General features: G+C 49.1%; 8 protein-coding genes across 8 annotated transcripts; 4 read left to right on the forward strand and 4 right to left on the reverse strand.

The window, feature by feature from the left end:
• Positions 1 to 187: 187 nt before the first annotated feature.
• Positions 188 to 1,022, reverse strand: AO090103000331 (40S ribosomal protein uS13; the record flags this gene model as incomplete). The annotated part of the gene is made up of 3 exons (XM_001826852.3): positions 188 to 485; positions 636 to 801; positions 1,019 to 1,022. 3 exons carry the CDS (start codon positions 1,020 to 1,022, stop codon positions 188 to 190), a joined length of 468 nt encoding a protein of 155 aa, XP_001826904.1.
• Positions 1,023 to 2,194: 1,172 nt separating this feature from the next.
• On the forward strand, positions 2,195 to 5,230 carry AO090103000330 (uncharacterized protein; the record flags this gene model as incomplete). The annotated part of the gene is made up of 1 exon (XM_023233328.1): positions 2,195 to 5,230. One exon carries the CDS (start codon positions 2,195 to 2,197, stop codon positions 5,228 to 5,230), a length of 3,036 nt encoding a protein of 1,011 aa, XP_023093918.1.
• A 667-nt stretch (positions 5,231 to 5,897) lies between these two features.
• On the reverse strand, positions 5,898 to 6,938 carry AO090103000329 (peroxidase; the record flags this gene model as incomplete). The annotated part of the gene is made up of 2 exons (XM_001826850.3): positions 5,898 to 6,726; positions 6,829 to 6,938. The coding sequence occupies 2 exons, from the start codon at positions 6,936 to 6,938 to the stop codon at positions 5,898 to 5,900; spliced, it is 939 nt and encodes a 312-aa protein (XP_001826902.1).
• A 1,929-nt stretch (positions 6,939 to 8,867) lies between these two features.
• On the reverse strand, positions 8,868 to 10,134 carry AO090103000328 (3-isopropylmalate dehydrogenase; the record flags this gene model as incomplete). Its single annotated transcript, XM_001826849.1, has 3 exons — positions 8,868 to 9,087; positions 9,158 to 9,575; positions 9,657 to 10,134. The coding sequence occupies 3 exons, from the start codon at positions 10,132 to 10,134 to the stop codon at positions 8,868 to 8,870; spliced, it is 1,116 nt and encodes a 371-aa protein (XP_001826901.1).
• A 723-nt stretch (positions 10,135 to 10,857) lies between these two features.
• On the forward strand, positions 10,858 to 12,123 carry AO090103000327 (HSP70/90 family co-chaperone CNS1; the record flags this gene model as incomplete). The annotated part of the gene is made up of 3 exons (XM_001826848.3): positions 10,858 to 10,966; positions 11,073 to 11,345; positions 11,408 to 12,123. 3 exons carry the CDS (start codon positions 10,858 to 10,860, stop codon positions 12,121 to 12,123), a joined length of 1,098 nt encoding a protein of 365 aa, XP_001826900.3.
• A 981-nt stretch (positions 12,124 to 13,104) lies between these two features.
• AO090103000326 (putative endo-1,4-beta-xylanase) lies at positions 13,105 to 15,829 on the forward strand (the record flags this gene model as incomplete). Its single annotated transcript, XM_023233329.1, has 6 exons — positions 13,105 to 13,157; positions 13,233 to 13,389; positions 13,461 to 13,593; positions 13,653 to 13,766; positions 13,824 to 14,384; positions 15,798 to 15,829. The coding sequence occupies 6 exons, from the start codon at positions 13,105 to 13,107 to the stop codon at positions 15,827 to 15,829; spliced, it is 1,050 nt and encodes a 349-aa protein (XP_023093917.1).
• A 542-nt stretch (positions 15,830 to 16,371) lies between these two features.
• AO090103000325 (DUF2841 domain-containing protein) lies at positions 16,372 to 17,584 on the reverse strand (the record flags this gene model as incomplete). Its single annotated transcript, XM_001826846.3, has 3 exons — positions 16,372 to 16,877; positions 16,931 to 17,466; positions 17,517 to 17,584. 3 exons carry the CDS (start codon positions 17,582 to 17,584, stop codon positions 16,372 to 16,374), a joined length of 1,110 nt encoding a protein of 369 aa, XP_001826898.3.
• A 4,960-nt stretch (positions 17,585 to 22,544) lies between these two features.
• On the forward strand, positions 22,545 to 22,933 carry AO090103000322 (uncharacterized protein; the record flags this gene model as incomplete). Its single annotated transcript, XM_023233330.1, has 2 exons — positions 22,545 to 22,773; positions 22,848 to 22,933. 2 exons carry the CDS (start codon positions 22,545 to 22,547, stop codon positions 22,931 to 22,933), a joined length of 315 nt encoding a protein of 104 aa, XP_023093916.1.
• Positions 22,934 to 23,219: the final 286 nt, after the last annotated feature.

Here is a 23,219-nt window from a genome sequence, read left to right on the forward strand (position 1 = left end):
ATGTTTCGTGTCATATTGGTATGATTGTTTCATTTTTCGACCCGTGCCAATTTTTATATTTAACACCAGATCATGTGCAGGTCCCACGAGAATTCGTTAAAACACACCAACATACAAAAAGGAATTCCCCCATCCCCACCAGCAAGTACGAAGGAAAAAACACAGCATAGTGACCCTCTCGTATGGCTTAGCCCTTCTTCTTGCTGACACCGACGGTGCGGCCACGGCGACCGGTGGTCTTGGTGTGCTGTCCACGGACACGGAGACCCCAGTAGTGACGGAGACCACGGTGGGAGCGGATCTTCTTCAGGCGCTCGAGATCCTCACGCATCTTGCTGTCCAAGTTGTTGGAGACAACCTGGGAGTCCTTGCCATCGGTGATGTCGCGCTGTCTGTTCAGGAACCAGGTGGGGATCTTGTACTGGGTAGGGTTCTGGAGGATGGTGACGACACGCTCAAGCTCTTCGGTGGTAAGCTCACCGGCGCTGCAGAGAGAGAATCACGTTAACCATGTTGTCCTGTGTTTTCGGTCTTCATTCACTTGATCATAGTGACCACTTCTTTTTCCTCCTCTTCATTTTATCATTGCTCCCACTCGCAAGGTCTCTGATGATGGAAAGAACCGGAGAACGTACCGCTTGTTGAGGTCAACATCAGCCTTCTTGCAGACCAAGTTGGAGTAACGGCGACCGACACCCTTGATCTGGGTCAAGGCGTACATAATCTTCTGCTTGCCGTCAACATTGGTGTTGAGCAGACGCAAGATGTACTGGAAGTTCGTCTTCTCGCCGGACACGAGCGCTGTAGGTCACAAAATCACAGTCAGCCTTTTTTCTGTACTATCCATTGTATTTCCGACAACGTCGTCGTTTCATTATCATCATCCCCTTCCATCTCCTGTCGATAACTCCCACGCAATGTTGCAACCCGTCTCTTTCATCCGGGAAAAATGGCGAAACGACAAGGCACCAGGAATATTGCAAATCAAAAGCAGCTCGGGATCAGGAGTAAAACGTACACATGATGGGCGGTTGGCGCGACGGGATCGCGATTGATTGTCGACAGCGAGAGGGGTGAGAAGGAGGTGAAATCGAGGGCCCGACTTGACTTTGGACTTTGCTTCGGCTCCCGTTGTGGGATCGGGTAATCACGCTAGCCCACTTTAGGCATTTGTGCGCTCGCTTACTTGTTAGCGCTAGTCTTGGAACAGCTAGATTGGTCTTTTGGGACATGGCTCATGTGACTACTATGTAATGATACGGTTCTGGGAGTATGGTAATATTACGCTTATCGATTGCCTTTGCCTCTCTCCATATCACTGCTTATCAGTCTTGTAGGGACATCATTCCAAGATATGACTTGGAATGATCTCTATGAGCGTATGTCAATAATTTATCTTGCTCAATCTTAGTATATCTGATGAGATACTAACTCTAGTGAATGTTTCCATCAATGTTGTCGTACTTTACCATGTCTTGCATCTTTATGCGCTTGCTCTTCAGGGAAACAGCATCTACAGGATGCTTTCCATTGACCCAGTCACCCTACACTGGGATATGCCACTCATATGTGGTACTACTGCATTCTTATGTGATATTACTAAATACTGAACTGCTTATGATAGCCATAGAATCCTGTTATCTTGTCTGCAAAGAGAATAGCTTAACCCCGAAGCGAATAAGCCGACTTGAATATTACGGCTGTTAGGACAACTAATTGTTATCCATACCTGCGTGGGTGGCTTCAATTGCTTGAAGACGACTCTCAGCACTGTCTACCTCTATACATCCGCTAAGCATTGGATGCCAATAAACAAAGATGGCACAATCTCTTTATGCCATTGTCATGGGACGAATGCCCTTGTTTCGCTTTCAAATAATCTTAACTGACCTTATTTGCTCTTTGTCCCTACGTCTTATATATGCGCTACATTGAACAATCGTGTATGGACCATGGTCGCCTTAAAAGATAGCCCAGGGTATCAAGATCCCCTTGTTGCAGAAGATGTTCATCTTTTGAGACTTCTTGACTTGATCTACCGTTTTGTTGCATGGAATAGCTGTTGATATAGTTCATGCCTGGAATAAGCTGTACGGTATACTGCTTTTCCACACTGACTAAACCCACTGAGCTTCTCTAGCTCGCTCACTCAGTTATATCGTTTGCGAAGTGGAGCTAACCTTAAAGATTTACCATGTCGTCAGAAAACAGTGACGCTAGATCATTGAAAGAGGAGGATGATTTTAAATATAACCCTGAGCTCAACTACCCCATGGTCAAGCTGGCTGACTTACCCGAGCCCCCCAAGAATTGGCGTGTCTGTGGGCGAACAGCAGAGGAAGCTTCCAAAGCTCGAAAAGCAACCAGCGAGGAGGCGAAGAAATGGGTAAGATACCACAGTTGGGGCATCGATATGGGCGTGAAGGGCGACTTGACCAATCTCAGGTGCTTCAAAGTCCTGTGGAAGCTCTTCTACTATCAGCAGGACAAACATCGACCTCAAGACTTCGATCAAATAAAGGACTTTAAGACGAGAGATGCTGGTCCTCGGCTGTTGCAATGCTCGCTGGATGTGCCTGGCCTCCTTCCAATCAGCAGGTACTATCCTCATCCACCCCCTGCCACTAGGCTTCCGGCGGAAGGGTTCCACAGGCCCCTCGATGCTCTAGCGAGCAGGCCAGATAGCCACATAGAACAGATGCTGTATCCGGTATTTGGTGTCCCGAAAGAAGTCGACAATTTTCCCGAAGAGATCGAGACACCTACCGCTCAGGCCACAGGCAATAGCACAGGCAACAGAAACCAACACAAGATACGTCTTCCTAAAGTTATGGCCCGATCCGTTATGGAGGCTATTGAACGCACTGTGATGCAATTCGCCTATGAAGATCTCGCTCGAGATTGCAGCGCTGTTGCTCAAGATGGTCAGGTACACCTGACTGCGAAGACGGAAGAAGATCTACGGCAAGCCAATATCGGGTCCTTTCCCGCAACATCCCATGTGAAACTCGCTGTGGATCCTGACAATAGCGATAGACTAGTTTTCAGTGCGGACGGCGATAAATACCCTTACAGGGGCCGTGGACCCGTGTACCGTAACAATTCTTCTGGCATCGACAGTATCATTGTCCTTGGTAAGTTGCTCGACGCGGGATCCACCGTGCTGGACCGCAAAGATCCTGAATGGCGCGGGCGCTTCACCAATGTGGAGAAGGCCTTTATTGAGGCTACTGATGTCAATTGGGATCTTTGCTCAAGAGGTGATTCTCGAGATCGCTTCTGGGCAGTGATGGCAGCGGAGGCCGAAAATGTCGGAGTAGGTGTACAGTCCCCTCTCCTTGACATGTGGAATGTGTCAACAGAACATTTCGACCAGTTCTTGTTCACATATGATGAGCAAACTACTTTCTGCTCCCCATGCACGAACAGGACTACGAATGCTGCGTACCAGAGCGCAACTGTGGCACCACCTACATGTCCGGAGGACATGAAAGGAGTATCGATGCAACAGTTGATCTCCCGTTCGTTTGCATCGGAGTACATCAGCCGCTGTGGCAAATGTCAAGATAAAGTCGTGAAGTGTCGGAGAATGCTGCATGGCCTACCGATGCGCTTGACTGTAACTCTTGATGGCAGTGTGCCTGTCAAGAAACACACCCGAGATATATCCTTCGACTATATTACCAACGGTGGCGAACGCGGAACAGCAGCATACCGCTGGCTAGGCGGGATATACTGTAAGGCCGACCACTATCGGGTCTACTGGAATGACACTAAGCGGGGAGAAGTCGATACAGGCCAAATCCAGATGTATGACAGTGCCATGCTTTCGGGCGTCATCGTCGGAGGTATCGCCCAAGCACACAGAGACGACAAAGTACCCGAAACCTGGTGGAAGAACAAGCCTGTGCCGCTCCTCGTCTACGAACGCATCATGAATCCAGACGATGAGGTCATGAACGTCGCCTTGCACGCGTTAGGTGACATGGTCAAAGTCAGAAATCAGCAGAAGTTGCTCCTCCAGGGGCATATTTCCTGGACACCCTCGGAACCCCCAAGAGCTCGGGCAGGCTTTCCGTGGAGGCGACTTATCGATCGAAAAGAAGATCGCTTTCACCTAGCCTCAGGTGCTTATGACCCGAGAAACCAAGGCCAAATATCGACGGAGCCTTCAGGCGTTGATCGTCATGCCAACATACCCGGCCCATCTTCAGCTGGTCCGTCGAAGATAGATGTCGGATCTTCGACGTCTTCAGCACCCGTACCAGAACCGCAACCAGAGATAGGGAGGATATCACCCTCGTTGTGGGAGGCTCCGACTGCTTCTATGTTTGCTGAAATCTCGCCTCTATTCGCACTCGCCCCGACCCCTTCTTTATCGGGTCTAGAATCTATTATAGAGGACACCGCGCTGATTAATGAACAGCTCAATGGACCACATCAAGAACAATATCGTGCGCAAAGCAACGTACAAAATAATGCACAGTATGCTACACAGTCCAGCTCGCAGCTCCATGCGGGGCATAACATGCAGCAGACTACGCAGCCGAGTGGACAGCAACATGGCCAAGCTGATAGGCAATACAACGCAACACAGACGAATACACAGTACCAGCGCCCGTATAACCCACATCACCGTACACAGACCACTGCGCAGCAACCGAACGGATATAACGCACAACAGCATCAGGTGCAGCATAATGCGCAATACCGCGTCCAGCCAAGTACACATCCTCACGAGCCGCACGGCACATTCAACGATACATCTTTTGGCCTGCAGGACATCATGCATGACGGACTTTTCCAAGATTGGACTTCTGGAGGAATCGACGACTTCGGTTTTAGTTTTCCGGAGCTCAGCAGCAGCATATTTTTCTCACCAAAGCCGAGTCACGCTAGCAGTACGAACAGCGCTCCAGCTCCCGTCGAAAATAGCATCAAACATTCCCATCAGAACACCAACAATGGCGGCTCGATGCCACAGTACATTGATCCTAGCGTCTTGACTGCAGCTCCGCAGAACCCATCATCGCTACCACAGCAGGTCCGGCCGAGGCCCGTGGACGGTCAAAGGCCTGCGTCGCACGTTGCGCCTGCGGCGGGTATTCGATGGCATAGCCACGGGAATGTAGCCAGCTCCCACATGTCGGCGAACCAGACACCGCAAGGGTCAAAAAGAAAGAGAGTCGATGAGGCAGAGCCACGGCGGCATCCGCCGAATTTGCGTTGACAACGTCTTTGTCATGTTTTCCGTCATCAAACGCTATGCATTATTCATAACTTTGGTCGTTCTTTATACCTTCTCCCATTCTTCCTGTTGAATCATTCTTGTAACATAGATTATTTATGAAGCGAAAAGTGGCTTATGTAGAAATATTTCTTGGGACCAAGTATTATCCGGTAACATCCATATATATCCGTCCGGACAACACGCATCAAGTCACCAACCTGTCCACACCATAACACTAGAATTGATTTAGGGAGAAAGGGGTCAGTGAGCGGCAATTGCTTCCGGGGAATTCTTTTCCTGTTTAAGCGACATAAAGTAACCGTTTCATTTCCCTATGCATTAAATTTATTTGTTGTCGGGAGGGTTGACCAATGACGGGACGGTTATAAGTCAGTCTGTGCGATGAGCTTCCCCGCATTTTCTACTCCAGTTTCTTTCCTATTAGCATCTCTATCCCTTCTCTCGCCTCTCTCCTCTCTTTCGCATCTTCTCATCTTCAGTACTATCCTACTTCCTTTATTATTATTATTATTTTTCTTCTTCATTATAACCCGAGATCAGAAGGAAGTACTGTTCGCAAACTTCTAAATCTATTAAACGACCCGTTCTCTATGTCCGATCTTCTATCTATATACAATGAAATAAGAGACAAACACGAAACAGAAATTTACAACCTGGCCATGGGGCAACCACCACCGCGCTGTGACAGTCCAGTTGGGACATTGCTCTTCTTGGGCGCGGAGACGTATCCGCCCTTGACATTGTCCGAGTTGATGATGACTCCCTTGGCATCACGCTTGATGCCTAGCTCAATCAGCTTAGCAAACACTTTCGCGAAGTGATCGAAGAAAAGCTCCTTGTCCTGCGCGTATCTCTCCACCCAAACACGGAATTTCGGATCGGTGATCAACGCAACGTCGGTCGGCAGCATCATCAGCTGCTCATCGCCTTCCTCGGCATCGGGGTCCACATACACAAACTGCTGGATACCGTTCTCCAGCGTCTTAGGCGTCCACTCGAGCTTAAGGAGCAGGTTGTAGAACTGGTTTGAGAAGCGGGTCGGGTTGTTCACCCAGGGGCCGTGGAATCCACTCCGATCCATGTGGCAACGGCCCATGTTGTGTCCTCCCGCCAATGCGACAATCTCTTGGTCGTTGAAGCCCATCCGGTTGAAGATGAAACGCAGGTGCTCGGCACCTTGGGCAGCGTCGGGCAGACGACCACGTGGTGGCACCTTCGAGTCGTCGACTAAATCCGTACGACCTGGCTTCCATTCCACTTCGGGTCCGCCTAGCTCTTTGATAGCTACTACGCCTGCTAATGTCCATAGATCGGAGTATGTGATCCAGGGGTGTCTCTCCTTTACAGGTTCGAGGAAGGCCCGTCCGTGCTGAAGACCGGCGTTGGCTGGGTCGCCACCCTCTGCTTCATACCGCATGCCTGCACCATTGGAACCGCCTGTGTCTGATTCTGCATCGTATGTGCCTGCAGAGTGCCTAGGGATTATGCGTCAGGTAAATCGTCCTTTGAGGAAGAGCAGAACGTGGAAGAGAAAAAAAGAAGGGAAAAAGAAGAAGAAAAAAGAAAAAGAAACTAACCATGCCAGTCGAACAAATACAGGTCCTGCGCTACCATCGTCGTAGTCCGGCTTCTTCAGTTGGGCGACAATGTCCCTCCGTACGGCGTCATAATCCCCTGGTGTGCTCATCTCGGCCGATAATGTGTCTGGGGTAAAAAAAGTCGGGTATAGAGGTGGGTCAGGAAAAGCCTCAGAAGGTGAAATTTTTCAACGCGCTCTGGTGTGAGTGAGAGGTCCGCAAGGCAGCGACACAAATTTGATTACAGAAAGAGAAAGAGATTGAAGATGTTGTTAAGGAAGAAATATGAGAGAAGTCTGTCGGTCCAGGAGGCGATGTCTTGCTGGTCGCACATGAAGAGAGGCAATGAGTGGACCCGCGGCACGAATCAATAATTTGGCCGACAGTATCAAATGCCGAGGTTCATTCGCTCGTCCCTTTCAGCGTCCTCTACAATGGGGCACTCCCCACGGAGAACCGGAGTATACTAAAATTATGGTGATCGTGGATTTTCGATGGAAACAATTAATCGCTACGACTTCCGGTTCATCCCTACGGGTCTACATAAGGGTATGAGTTGAGGCGCATTCACCCCCAGAGAATTTTTGCAGCTTGGCCCTTGCGATAACGGAGCAAGGGATCTTAAAACGATAGATCATCTATGGCTTTTTTTTCCCTGACCGGTTTTCGTGATCAAGTCCTACCAGCATCCCGATCAAAAGCCGCCGATACGAGCAACCTCGGAACTTGATTTCCCGACCAGCGAGAACTGTCTCCCTATCAACTGATCCATTTCTTCCGTCGCCATAATTTTGCGCGCGAGTTGCGTCAGATAAGCCTGTGATCGCGGTCAGCGTTCTGCATATTTCGTCCTATTATTAAAGCTGGTTCTGGAACGCTGGAAAACATCACAAGATGGACCCCGACACCCAGTTAAGGTTGTCGCCACTCGTCCCGCTGCTGATAACAACCAATTCTTGACTGGCTATCGGTCAAGATCCACACATGTGAATGGTTTCGCTTTTCTGCTGTGTATATTGGGGTGTCAACATCCAATTCATTTTTACATTTCAAGTCGGAAGAATGGCACGCTTAGAAGTCTTCGTGGGTTTAATTGTCTTCATTGCTTACAAGTGAGATACGAAAGAAACCACCTTCACCGATTAGTTTCCGCTAGAGTCGCATCTCCTCTGCCCAACAGCTTCTCTTTGACGGCCTGTGACCTGGACAACTCATATCTCCACCTCAGCGCCGCCAACTCCCTTGTCGCACCCTCAAAATTGCTTTTCGCCTTGTTCAACCGCTCCTTCCACTGGTTGTGAATCACTTCAGAGTGCTTTACTAGGCCCTCAACTTTCCGGCACATCCACTTTCTTTCCGCCCTCCACCGTCGTTCGCGCTGACGGTACCGTTCTAAGTCTTGCTGCAGCCTTTGTTGTTCCAATCGCTCAGTGCATCTGATGCTCGTGATGAAATCATGAATGGGCCTCGTATGCCTGGCGTTCAACGTGCCGCAAGAAAGTTGCTTGGAGATGCAGATGAAAACGGCTGAAATATCGTCTGCGATGGATCGTAGGAGGGCGGATTTTGAGACCGATGAGAGACCTTCTACGTTCTGGAGGCGCATTGCGCAAGAGCCTGGCGTGAAGTAGGGTTCTGCCGACATTGTACTGGCTTTTCTGTCAAAGGTAAGACTATAGGCTCGAATGGGGATCTTTCAAGGAGAGCTCGTAGAATGCAAGGTAATATGGAGGTAGGTTTCATAAGTAGTATCTGTAGAAACTAACCGCACGATTAGTATATACAAGATAGAAGGGATGAATAAGTTAGAGAAGATTCACTCTACGTTGATCAAAGCCCTTTCTTTCACTCAACCTTTGTTTGACCAACTAGGAGCTGCATCAAAGGGCTCAGCACGTATTGATTATTCAACAAGTTGTTCCTGCTATTCATGGCTACAAACAAAGAGAACAATCTCGTCCGAAGCAAACTTACAAATGATGGCATCAGAAGAGGCAACCAACAAAGCCCTAACCGTAGCATTCAACACACATAACGCTCTACAATTTCTGTCCGCGTAGCACAGCTACGATCGCATCACCCACTTCTGTCGTCCCAGCCTTTCCACCCAAATCTGGCGTGCGGATGCCGGAGTCTAGAACAGTCCGCACGGCCTCTTCAATTTGCTGTGCTTCACGCTCCATATCCAAGGAGTACCGGAACATCAGCGCCACGCAGAGAATCATAGCAACGGGGTTGGCGATGTTCTTGCCGGCGATGCTATCAACCTTTAGCTTGGACTTCGAGCAATATCTCTGTTGGGGTTTTAGGGAACTGTCAGGAAACTTACGTCGGCGCCGATCCATGTGTGGGTTCATACAGCCCATTGGTCCTCCTCCGGGTTTCAGATGGCAGTCCATCCAAGCTCGCACTCGGCAACACGCCCAACGTGCCAACTATCGAGCCCGCCTGATCAGAAATCATATCACCGAAGGTATTATCGGCCAGAATCACGCCGTTCAGCACGCGCGGGTTTGTTGCCAGAATCAACGACGCGGAGTCCGCCAGCTGATGTACCAGTTTCACCTGCGGGTACTCTTCCGCCATGGTCTTTTCGACAACTCGGCGCCAGAGCCGTGAGGATGCGAGCACATTAGCCTTGTCCAGCGAGATTACGGGCCAGGGGGGATCGTGGCGCAGAGCCAGTTCAGCAGAGAGACGGGTGATGCGCTGGATTTCGGAGGTAGAGTAGGCCCATTCGTCCATTGCTTTTTCCCATTAGCATAGTATCTCGATAGACAGTAGTAAAGGGAGGAAGGGAGGTATAAAGAAGTGTAGAGGTACCGTACCATATTCATCTTCTTCTACCTTTCTCCCAAAATACGCTCCTCCACAATTCTCCCTCACAACCACGAAATCCACCCCCTCGATGATCTCCTGTCGAAACGGACTAAACTCCCTCGCAACACTCCTACTCGGTGAATCCGCCGAACAAGGTCTTAAATTCGCATAGATATCCATCGCCTTCCGCAGCTGTAGCAACCCGCCCTCCGGCCCATCCAGTCCCCTCCGCATATTATCCCATTTCGGACCGCCAACGGCAGCGAACAGCACCGCGTCTGAAGCAAGAGCTGCTTCCTTGACGGCATCCGTAATCGGCTTGCCGTGGAGATCGATGCTGCATCCGCCGATAAGTTCCGAGCGGGTGTTGAACTGCACGGTGGATGTGTTGAAGGCGGAGAGCACTTTTGTAGCCTCGGCCATGATTTCAGGGCCGATGCCGTCCCCGGGAAGGACGAGGATGTTGTAGGTTTTTGCTATGGTCATGTTGGTAGTTTGTTTTGGTTTGATTATACTAGAATGGGTTGGTCGTGCGTGATAGGTTTGAGGAAGTTACTAGATGAACAAGTAGATTACTATAGTGTATATATTTCAATGACTCTTCCGTTCGCCCCATATTGCTCTTTATATAGATCTGTATAGGGTTCGGCCAATAGACCGATTTGCGGGGAAGAAGACGTTCTCCTCACGGCGTTGCCCCGATAGACGGAGTAGACTGGTTGGTGTAGATCTACTGTATTAGAGTTGGGATAGGATCCGTTCTAACTTGTCATTAACCCGAGGTAACAGACTACATATAGGCTATGGCCATTATATTACCCTACCGATATCGCACGGTAATAACCATAGAGCTCCACCAGATGATCGCAACCCTACTATCTATGGATAGCATCCGGAAAAGGAAATAGGGTAAACCCTCCCCCCTCATGTTTGCACCGTTTGTCTTTCGATTTATCAGATGAAGATACAGATTTGCATGACCAACTTCACTGGAACTCCCACCCCGCTATTTTCCGCAACAGCGAGATAAGATCCGTCACCATGGGCCAGATCGAAGAACTCCCCGACGACTTCGACGAGTCGCTCGACTTGAACAAGCAGACTCCCGAGACGCAAGATGCCCCGCCGGCGAAGGAGGTAGAGACCTCATTTCCGGTGGATAAAGAGCGAGCGAAGGAATTCGAGAAGGAGAACCCGGGCGCGCCGAAGATGCCCCCTGCGATGGAGGCTGTGCGGTCGCATACTACGGACGAGATTGCGGACATGATGAACAAGACGCCGTTGTTTATGACGGATATAGACAAGGCGAAGGATGAGAGTATGTCTTATTTTCCTTCATTTTTCTTCTATGTATTTGATGAAGGCCTTGGGACGGGTTAAACTGCTGCTGAGCTGGCTTGGGCTAACGTTTTGACTACGTATAGATGGCGAGAATGTCTTTCTAGATGCCCTTCAGGCGCTGCAGAATGAGGGTACGCGTGCAGAAGTCGCGCAGAACTTCCGCGAACAGGGTAACGAAGCTGCGAAGGAGTTGCGATGGATCGATGCCAAGGAGTTCTATACTAAGGCTCTTGCCGTTATCTTCGCGAAGGTTGATAAGTGGGAGAAGCCGGAGGATTTGGACGCGGAGCAGAAGTTGCTGCGCCAGGTTGAAGAGGCGTCTTATATCAATCGCGCGTTGTGTAATTTGGAGCTGGGTAGGTTTTCTCTTTTTTATATACGGTCGTTACGGGTTGTGTGGGGAGTGCTGACTTGTTAGGCAATTACCGGCAATGTACGCTTGACTGTGCCTCGACCCTCAAGATGAATCCGAAGAATATCAAGGCGTTTTATCGTTCCGCTATGGCTTGTCTGAAGCTCGATAAGGTCGACGATGCTGAGGATGCGGCGAAGCGGGGCTTGGCTATTGACCCGAATAACAAGTCTCTTCAGATCGCGGCGGAGAAGGCCGCTGAGCGCAAGGCTGCCATCGAGCGCGTGTCTGCTAAGCGCAAGGCGGAGGAAGAGAGAAAGAAGCAGGAGAAGAAGTTGCTTGATGTTGCATTGAAGGCTAGAGAGATCAGGACTCGCACGACAGACAATCCGGCCGACCTGCAGGATGCCGTGATGCATCTTGTTCCCGACCCTCTCTCTCCCGAGAGCACGCTCGAGTTCCCTGCGGTGTTTCTCTATCCCATGGATGCCCAGTCAGACTTCATCAAGGCGTTTTCTGAAATGCATAGCATTGAGGACCATCTCGAATACATCTTCCCTTTGCCGTGGGATGCGAACAATGAATATACTATTAAGAGCGTGGACTGTTTCATGGAGACTGCGACTGGAGGATTGATCAAGGCCGGGAAGAAACTGCCACTTCTGCAGATTCTTAGCGGCAGCAAGGTTGAAGTTGTGGATCAATTGGTGAAGTTTTTCATTGTGCCGACCGCGAAGAGTGGCCAATTCATTGCGGAAATGAAGAAGAGGAAGCAGGTTTGAGAATGCTTCTCTGTACAATCCAGGAAGCCAAAGAGCAACTCCTCCCCGAGACTTGAGGCACCAGCGAGAAGGCTTTTAGGCTGTGAGTGCAGATGACAGACCTGCATCTGACTGGAGTTCTTCCGCCAACGACCGTCAGTGGTTCACCACATGGACACGTGTCTATTTGCCCATACAACTCTCAGGCATGAATATGGACCTCCAGTATTCCAGCTCGGGCCCACCTGTTCATTGGAGCGATACATTTCGTCTGACCATCCTCCAAAAATCCATCGGAAACATAGACCGAATGCCGTTATGATGATGATAATATATCTGTTCGTACATTATTAGAATAGAACGAATGCCATGAATAGAACCTCGGCTGACCGAAGTGCCGCTGACATCGGACGTCAATCCATAATAGTCGAGAGGACCCCATCCCCTTAATTTACTTTTTGAAACCGACATTTATCCGTGACTCTGGATAGTGTATCTATCGACCTATATCCACTATTGAAATCCAAAACGACACCATTGAGGAATAACCGCCGGTCCATGCAGAATCCCCACTCGATTTAGGCTATAAGAACTGAAAAGCCCGAGACATTTTGGCGTCCGAGTCAGTAAGGGCGTGGAACCGTTTCAGATTGATTAACGGCAACACTTGATTCTAAATCGCACACGGGCCAACAGCCAAGTCCATGAATGAAAACGAACCGCTGAAGAAACCCGGCATTAATTCTCCGCGATGGAGTCTTGCGATGCCGATTAAATGAAACTGAGGCTAGGGCAGAGGCCATCCATGGTTTAATTTAGCTTGCTTCAGCTTATCTGCGAAGGTCGACTTAGTCTAATTGGGAATTCGTATAAGTTGTTTGGAGTCGACCTCGACATAAGCATTCCTCCTGTTAACTCTTTTCACTCCTTAAGCTGTGATCCTGGTGATCAGATCGTCCAACTCTTACCTTCTTTTCTTCTTTTTGTCAAGTAATAATTGCAATGCGTTTCCAGCATTTGACCACGGCTCTGGCTGTGGGTGTCTCTGCCCATCTGTTCGTTCTTCCCCTGTTATTTCTAACTTAATATCCGATCTTAAGCCGAGTACAGATACTAACGAAGAATTGAAGTGCTCAAGCAGCTGGCCTGCATGACGCTGCCGTCGCAAAGGGACTGCTCTACTTCGGTACCGCAACCGATAACCCCGAGCTCACCAACACCTCCTATGTCACCCAGCTGAACAACACGGGTGACTTTGGTCAGATCACTCCTGGAAACTCGCAGAAGGTGAGGCCTAGTTGCCATCCTGAAGGATTTAAAGAATATGAATGGCTGATGCAGTTGAATGAAACCAATAGTGGGACTCAACCGAGCCGTCTCAGAATGAATTCTCCTTCACCAACGGCGACGTCATTGCCGATCTGGCCGACGCCAATGATCAGAAGCTGAGATGCCATAACTTGGTCTGGCACCAGCAGCTGCCTAACTGGGGTATGCTCTATTTTTCGCGTGCCTCCGTGATGGTAGATATCGGATGCTAATCAGGACAGTTTCGAGCGGGTCCTGGACCAACGAAACCCTAACTGCCGTTCTGCAGAACCACATCACAAATGTTGTGAAGCACTACAAGGGACGATGTTACGCATGGGATGTAGTGAACGAGGGTACTTTTGTTATCTCCTAGCATGCCCATTTAGAGCACAGATATTGACTCGAAACAGCCCTGGCCGACGACGGCTCCTACCGCGACTCCATCTGGTACAAAACCATCGGCGAGGCGTACATTCCCATCGCCTTCGCAGCTGCCGCTGCCGCCGACCCAGACGTGAAGCTGTACTACAACGACTACAGCATCGAGTGGGGCGGTGCCAAGTCCACCGCCGCCCAGAACATCGTCAAGCTAATCCAGTCCTACGGCGGTAAGATCGACGGTGTCGGTCTGCAGGCCCATTTCACCGTCGGCCAAACCCCCGCCCGCAAGGACCTCGCCAGCAACCTGAAGGCTTTCACCGACCTCGGCGTAGAGGTCGCCTACACCGAGGTTGACGTGCGTATGGAGACCCCAGCGACGGACGCCAACCTGCAGCAGCAGAGCACCGAATTCTCCAACATCGTCGGTGCTTGTCTCGATACCGAGGGCTGTGTCGGTGTTACCATTTGGGACTGGACCGACAAGTACTCCTGGGTGCCCAGCACGTTCCCAGGCTACGGCGCTGCCTGCCCCTGGGACGAGAACTTTGAGAAGAAGCCCGCTTACCAGGGCATTTTGGAGGTTTTGGGAGGTGAGGCTTCTGCTTCTACTTCTACTTCTGTGTCTGCTTCTGCTTCTGCACCTGAGACCACTTCCGCCGTTATCTCTACCACTGCTGCCGCTGTCACCTCTACTTCTTCTTCCAGCATCAGCACCAGCACAAGCGTCAGCTCCAGCATTCCTGCCGCTCCTACTTCTTCCAGCTCTCCCAGCACTACCCTGGCCACCTCATCCAGAACTTCCTCCGCCATTCCTTCCTCCTCTTCTTCAGCCACGCCAACTGACTTCATCCCTCAGCCTAGTTCAACCGCCACCGGCCGCGTCAAGGTCTACTACCAGTGCGGCGGTATTAACTACCAGGGTAGCACGGAGTGCGAGGAGGGTCTGACCTGCAAGAAGTGGAACCCTTACTATTCGCAGTGTATCCAAGCCTAAGCTTATTTATATACGCTTTATGAATGGTTCGTTGAATCACGAGTGTTTATCAGTGGTTTTGGCTTAGATGTTTTATCTTGCGCTCTGGATTATATAGTTACTATTACTATAGTCTTGAGTTCAAGATAAAACATATATAAAATAAATCTTTTCCTTTGATAAACAGAGACAATAGAGATACCTGCTGTCGGTAGGAAGCTATAATAGGAAATAGCACACAAATAGAACAAACCCCGATAACAAAACTCAAACTCCCAACCCAATAACCTCCTCCCCCCTCCAGACCCTAATAAAAGTAAACTCACATAAACAATCCCTCCACCACGAACTCAAACCCCAGCAAACCCCAGGTCCCCCTTTCTATAAAACAGGGATTCCAACCAACCCTGCCCAAAGTTCCCTATAGCAGACTCACCTATTAACCAAATTCTCCAGTGAACCACTGTACTTATCTCATCTTAGCCAAGGAGTACCATGCATAATGCATACATGCAGATTTAGAACGGTACCCAAGCGCAGATTAAGTTCGGTTCCATCTGCCAGCTGGCAAGGCGGGATGTGTATATAATCACATATAGCAGAAATTGGCGGTCTATTTCAGGTACAGTACTTTATAACTGTTTAGGTCGTACTAGTACATATGTCAGGAGAATGTATAATTGTATATGGGTAGCCTCGTGCTCGGACCTCCTTGGGGATCTGTGCACTTTCAGGGTTCCCTAACTTTACCAAAAGGGGGATTCCCGTTAGATAATTTACTAGGTGACTACCTAAAGTACTGAAGTTTTACTATGTAATGGCCAACAATGGAATGCATGGCGCCGGAATAAGACTATGGGTTATGTAGGTTATATGCCAGATGGGAATCCCAACGCTACCCCAACGCATATGCAGATTGAGATTTAGACTAGGGATTGAGATCTTGTCGGTCTGACTGTTGGACTTACTTTACACCCCTTGCTTTTACTTTCTGCTTATGGCATATGCATGTTTATTCTTCTGACTCAAGGGTGGATTGCCTTGCGTTTGTTATTTGTCTGAGTATAAAGAGGGCCGTGGAGTAAGTACAGTGGTAAGTTCTTGTTTTTTTCAAGATTTATTTCTAAGTGACATCGTGTCTTGATTTCCCAGTACATTAGATTTGTATAGTGCCCGTGTCTGTTACCATTCCCGTTCCCGTTCCTTGGATCTTTTTTGTTTGGTTTTATGTTCCTTTTTCTGTGGTTTGGGTTTGGGTTGATGTTCGTGAGTATGTACGCCTGGTTTTCCTCCCCCCTCTATTAGTGATTCTGGGTCCTGGTCGCTGTCCGAAAGTCTAGTATTATAGTTTATGAGTTCTTGATGATGTTGTGAATGAATGCAACGCCCCTGACGCCGGTTCGCTGGAAACAGGTACAAAGGAAATGGGTAGTAAAGGAGTGTGGTGATGCGTGAACGTTGAAGATTGAGAAAATGGGAGACGTTGAACGTGAGTATATGAATATGAGTCAAGGAGAATGTGAAAGAAGGGTCGAGTCGAGTAGAGGCGGATAAGTCGGTGAGTGAGCATATTCAAGGAATGAGAGGAAAGAGAAAATGGCTCATTAATAACTGGTGAAATAGTACGGGTTCGCACATCCCATATCCGCTGTCCCTGTCATCCCCATCACAGGGAGAGGTTGCGAGTGCTGGTTATGGCCCAGGTGCGGCTCACTGTAGTATTTCAACGGATAGTGCGAGTCGATGGAGACAGTGGTTGGGGGCTCGTGCTGAAATATGTTCGTATTGAACTCCAGGGGGTATGAGCTTTCGCCTGGCCGGGTGCGCTTCAATGTGCTTAGGGAGGGTAGGGATGGCGGGAGACACGGGTCCCAGGTTGTGCTCACGCTGCTGGTGGACTTGGTGCTCGCCATGCTGTGCTTGGTTGTGTCGCTTGTCGGGGAGCTCCCTGTGGATGGGAAGACGGAGGTGTGGGATTCCATGTCCGGGACCTCTTTGCGGTAGACTGGGTTGAGGTCGGTCTGCATGGTCGAGCCTGGCGAGCCCATTGCTTGGGCTTCGGCCATGTCGGGGAGGTTTACGCGGGATACGCAGACTACAGCTTGTCCGTCTGCTGGGTGTTAGTTGGTGGTACTACTTGGAAGGGTAAAGGGTAGTATGTACCTGTCCTGCCGTCAAGGAAGGCTTCCTCTTCTTCGCGGACGCTGTATATCTCGTCCAGGACTTGCAGCCGCTCGCCAGGTAAGATCTGGCGGCGGATGGATTGGTCGGCTTCTCTCAGTTTCTCGACGCAGATCGCGTGACTGCTGCGTAGTTCGCAGAGAATGTGTACCAGGAGTCGGATTCTCTCGGCCTTAAGCAGATGGTCAGGCTCCCGATGCGTGACGCCCGATGGCCACCAAGCAGGCTTGGTAAGCTCCGGGTCAAATTGCTGTGAGGAGCCCGAGATGATCTTGCGTCCGTTATACGGATAATTGACCTGCTTGCGGGGCTCGACAAGCTTTATATACGCCTTGGCAAGAATACGGCAGTTGATCTGCTGCAGGCTCTCGAATGCCTTCTCGTAGTATTTACGTAGGAGACCGTGGTTGCGGATAGGCAACATGGTTTTCTGGTGGCAGTTGATGCTCATTGGGACCACACACTCGTGAGATACCCGCTTTCTCTTGGCCTGGTGACCGTCCTGGTGTGTTTGAAACCTAATTTTGTTAGACGGACCCTGATTCTCAAGGAGAGTTCTGCCACATACATTGAGTTTTTGCGGCTCAAGTTACTTGTGCCGGGTGATTGGGGCGACATGGGGCTTTTGCCCGCCATATGTTCTTGGTTTAATCTCGGAGATCCTGTATGGTCTGGTCAACTCGGACGCCACTGTAGAACGTACAAGAGGGCTTACCTATCACGCCGGGGTCACCCTTGTTGGACAAGGCCACGGCTCTCAAGAATGAATCGGTTACATTAGGAGATAGAATCGACTGGCAGTTGCTCGCAATAGAGGGCGACGCTTCAAACCGGAGCTTGCCATTCTCGTCGATATATATGAGAGCAAAATGGACCGAGGACAGCGAGGAGAGGCCGTCCAGCGGCGCATCCATAGATATCGGTGTCTGGGCCTTGGTTCAGTCCGTCAGCAAGGAACCTCATAGGGAAAACGCAAGGTGACAGTACCATAGTCTGTGGTTGCATTGACCTTTGTTCAAAGAAAGTTGGGGACTGGGGATCGCCTAAATGTTAAATTTTAATACCCCCGTTACCAATGAGGCGCTCGGCAAGGGAGTACATACGCGCAGAAGACATCTCTATTTCCAGGGCACGAAAACCAGCATAATTCTTTGAAAGGTGCAGGAGAGACGATGTTGTTTGCGGAGGATCCACCGACAATAAGCTTATAGGATCTTCCTGAGCTGTAACCACTCTCGCCTCTTCCTTCTGCGATGCTGCGATGCGCTTTATATGCGTTGGACACGCTTCGTCGAGAGACACCAACACCAATATTTGGAAAACAAAATAAGAAAATAAATTAAAATAAAATACCAAAAAAAATTAAAAAGGAAAAAGCAACTTTCTTAGGAGGGGTGAGTGTATCTACACGGTAATGAAACCATAGAAAATAAATTAATCAGCCCAAAGCTGTGTCAGGGAAGGTGCGTGGCCTTACTCCGTATGTGGCACAGCTTTCGATCCGCTCGGATGCATTGGGCTTTCGAACTAATGGCTCTTCTGCATTGTCCTGCTCCCCAATGATCGGCTGTCTGGACGGCGGAAGGTCTGGATCCATCGGGTTTGGATCATGTCTGCAGAGCGTCATTCCATGCTAGCTTGTTCGCTTTAGATTTTAAGCCGGCTTTTTTTTTTACTACTATACTATTTTGGCTGCGCTTTCCCACGCTTTTACCTTGTTTTTTGTCTCTTTTTTGACCCCGTACAGCATCATCCTGATAGTCACCCAAGACAGAATCAGGAAAGATTTCTTCATGATGCGGTCATGCAGTATGAGCTTTGTTTCAGCTCATCGAGCGTGGCAAACTGTCGGCTGTGCTCGGCATCTAGTCGAAAGCCACGAAAAGAATAGCTCATGGGCTAGAAAAAAAAAAATCACCGAGACGCCTTATAGTCAATAATTTAGAGGAGCATACGATTCCCACCTGCACGGTTCGTAGCGAGGCCCAGAGCCATGGTCCCTGGTCCTTGGAGATCTTTTCCGGCCAGAGGGGTCCCAGCCGGAGGGATGATGGTGGTCACGATTCCCTCCCATGTTGGTCCATCTCTGTCGTTCATGTTGTGATCTTCCTCGATAGAACTGAATAGCGTCGTTTCGGCCGGCCCTCGAACCCCCTTACCTCGCGCATCGGGTGTCAGGCATATGCACTTGCGCCACTAAGCTGTGGAGTTCCTGCTGACAAAATATTGTAGTAGAAAAAGTCAAAATGACTGAATCCAATGTAAAAAAGGACTCCCTGGTGCCGATCTAGATACGGCAATTTCCGTCGCAGGGTCCTGACAGAGGCGAATCAATGCAGACAAGTCAATAAGCCCCATACGTGTCCCACCGAATACTATCCACAGGGAAAGGAAGATGCAAGACGTATGTATGCAAGACAATACGGATGACGTTGTGGGACGGTTTTCCTTTTTTTTTTCTTTTTATTATTACTTTTCTTTTTTAAGGCCCAACTGTAGACCACGCTGATGTGTATGCGTTAGCCCATCGAACGATTGTAGTCCGGATTGACCAGGAAGCCTAAGTGAGCCAATATCACTGGCTCCGAAAATCAGTTGCGGGGCCAGGGTTCTTGGGGCGTGTTGCAGCTCTTTGAATGGGTATTGTTCCTTTCTTTCCTTTTTCTTCCTTCCCTTCGTAAAAATTAGAAAGAAATAAAAAAATAAAAAATCCTTCGGGCTAGCTTTTGGACAACTCAAGAGTCAAGGCTTGGGAAAGTTTGGGACTCCACATGGCAGGATGTCAAATTGTCACTATGACTCGCTTCGATGGATTGATAGTGGATTTTGGCGCTAACGATAGCTCTCTCTTCTCTGAGGCATGATTCTGTCACGGGAGGGGAAGTGGTCCTGCCTTCTCCGCGGTTTTTGTTTCTATTATTGAACCCTCTTGGTGGTCCAGGTTGTGGCAATAGTCAAATTCACCCATGGGTCCATTTCCATCAGCGGAAGTTTTGGCGTAAGACAATTGAATAAGAAAAATATGAAATAAAAGCTGGAAACGAAGGACAGAAGGTATACGACGGAACCTTATTGGCCGTTGGTTCTCTGACTCTGGATGGCTGAATCCTGACGCTCAAACCCCACTCGAAGAATGATGAATCACTATCGGTAGTTGACACTCTGCTTCGACGTCCCCACGCTGAAAATCAGGAGAATGAGTTAGTAGGTCCCTACTGTTTTAGTGCCTAAGCTTCAAAGTCGTTTTTCCGTTCTTAACTAGCGGCTTGGTGGAATTGGAGCTGTGGGTTGGTGTGATGATCTTTGTGAAGTAGGTACGCGGGATTCCAAACAACCTAGAAGGATTAGGGTGTGGTGACAGCCTGCCCTAACCGTCCGAACTAGGCGTTCGGGACCCAGAGCAATGGGTTATCACGCGGCAACCATGGCGAGAGCCAAAATAAAAAGAGTAAAATAAAAACAAAACGTAAGAATAAAAATAGCAGATAATTCGACAAATTAAAACCGAAAATTAATCGAATCTTATTATTTTTCTTTCAGCGGCTGTGGCGTTCTCATCTGTCTGCCATTTCCAGGTGGCTCACCTGATGTGTCAGCGACAAATGGTATAGATGTGCATCGCGGATGTAGTAACTTTGTGATCTGTATGACTCGTCCCACTGGACGACTGCGGGTTTAAGAGTCAGTAGGGATCGAACTAAGCTAGTGATTTTCGGAGCCCATCCCATTGGTACGTTATCTACTATAAATTGGATCTAAATAGGAAATAAATAGTAACTCACGCGTGAAGTGACATGCGCTCAGTGGATAGATAGATGGTCGATGGAGGCGAAGCGAGCTTCGAGATCACTCATGGCGAGGACGAACACCCACTCGAAGATACGATCATCTCAATGACACTTTATTTGAAACTATTGTTGCATGGCGTAGATAACCGCTAGGCAGGATCACTAGTCACGTCGCTTCGAACGTACAGTATGTCTATCGTTCTGTTGTTCAGTGGACACGAGTCATCTCCTGATTCAGTTAACAGATTCGCTGGTCTGTCAGATATCCTTTGTAGGAAGCTCGGAAGATACGACCCGTAGGGGCTAGCAGTACTCCATACGGCACCTCAAGGAGAATATTGCGCCCTACAGAAATAGCTACGATGACTAGTGACAGGCCAGTGGCATCGGAACTAAGTGCCTTTCGTTCCGCACGTACCTGTCCCAGAGTACCTTTATCTCAACATGGTGTTGTCCTTCATTTTGATAGGAAGCTCCCATCCCGCTCTGAACTAAGTTGGATGGCTATTTCAAATAGCGTTTCCCAGGACCATGGCTGTGTAGTTGGGGTCCGGGGGATCCTACGCAGCGCCACTGTCAAGGATACAGGCTTCTGTGAATGCAGTTAACATGTACTTTTGACCCAGGAGTAGTTCGCTGCAGGCCGATATCAGGAGGTTGGGAAGAGGACGGGAGACGACGTACTTACCCGACAGGGAAAGACTGTCGCGTTTAAAGTTGTTCTAGATACGCGATGGAAATTATTGTTTTCGTGATCATGGGAAAGTATCGAGACTTCTTTGCATTGTATTGATGATGGTAATGGTTGGCGGAGGTGATGTATCGACTGAACCATTGATTCCGATATATGATATCGTCATGGAGCAAGTTCGTTAAGGAACAGGTCTAGCTTGGGCGGGTAAAGGCAGCAACTACTGGATGCCTGAGGTGACTCCAAGCAGCCCTGGAGCATGACCAGTTGTGTTCCCACGATAGTGATACCTGATTCCTCAGGCACGAGCACATCAGCTGCCTCGTACTTTTTCCCTCACATTCCAACTTCACTACAACCTCAACTCCTTCCCTTCTGGAACTCTACCGTCACCATCACCTGTCATACATACTCTGTATTTCAAAAAATCGGGTCTCCAAACAGTTTCACTGCCGGCCGACGTTTCATCTTTTCCCAAACACGCCCCAAAGCTAAATCGGAGCAACGATTATGGGGACTGGAGTTGGTTCCTCTCCAATTGAACTCCACCGCCCAGAGAATCCGCTGCATTAGTTCGTCTCTCCGCAAAGGCTGATCAGCAAATCTCTTTTCACTCGTCGACTGCTCGAGTCGATCGTGTTCCCTCAATCAATCTCTTGTTCTCCTTTTAAATTACTGCTACCGACTTTTTCCCACCACGCCCCCCTTAACTTAGGACCATAGTACTACCATCGCCACCAATCATTCCGCGTCCTCGGTCCTTTTTTTTCATTACACCTTTATTTTCTTTTTATTTCCTTTTCCTTGAATTTTCGGCGGATTGTTCCAGAAAACTTTGTTGAGTCTTCAACGGCGCGATTCTTTGGCATCCCTTGAATTCCCGCGAGTCAGCGACAGTTCTCATTCAACCCGTCCCATTGTCGTCCGTGCGGTGACCGACACTACAAAATTAATACCTTTTTATTATATTTTCTTTTATTATATCTTTTTTTTTTTCAATTTGTATTATTTTTGATTTTGTATTTTTCATTTTATTGATTTTATCATTTCCTGTCATTCGTTTTTTTATTCGACAGACAGCCCCTGCCGTCCAACCACATTCCCACCCCCAAGAATCATGGATCCCAACGCGACCGGTTTCTCTATGTTGCAACAGCAACAGCAACACTTTCCGGTTACCTCTCAGAGTCCACAGCAGTTTCCTTACTATCCGAACGCGATCCCTTCTTACCCCCAGCAAAAGGCTCCTTCCCATCTTCCACAACAGCATTCCTTTGGGGCCATGCCGATGCAGGCAGGCGCTCCCGGTGGAGCTATGATGCCGGCGGGTTTCCCCCAACACTCTGGTACGTCGTACTTCCTCTTTCGATTTATTTTCTTTTTCTTTTTTTCCTTAGACTATACTTCATTGTCCTTTAAGGGTGGCTCTCTATATTGGCTTTGTTTCTTTATTCCGGGCTCCCCTCGACCCTCTGTGCCCCCTTAGACAATGGTATGGATCGTTAGCTTCACAGATTTATCGGTATATACACGGCCCATCAGTGACACATGGAGAGCTATACTTCTGGTCTGATGGGGATCTGCCATGGAACTATCGTTCGGAGCCATGTCCTCGAGTTTTGTTCTGTGCCTTGCGTCATTTGAGCAACAACGTCGGTGACAAGCCGCTAACGGAATGTGTGATCTTCGCTTTTAGCCAACTTCTCTGCTCCCTTTGCCCAGCCACCTGTCCCCGCGACCATGAACCAATTTATGCCCCCGCAAACTGTAGCGACTTCAACTCCTGCGTCGA

Source organism: Aspergillus oryzae, chromosome 8, assembly GCF_000184455.2.
Source record: "Aspergillus oryzae RIB40 DNA, chromosome 8".
Classification (NCBI taxonomy): domain Eukaryota; kingdom Fungi; phylum Ascomycota; class Eurotiomycetes; order Eurotiales; family Aspergillaceae; genus Aspergillus; species Aspergillus oryzae.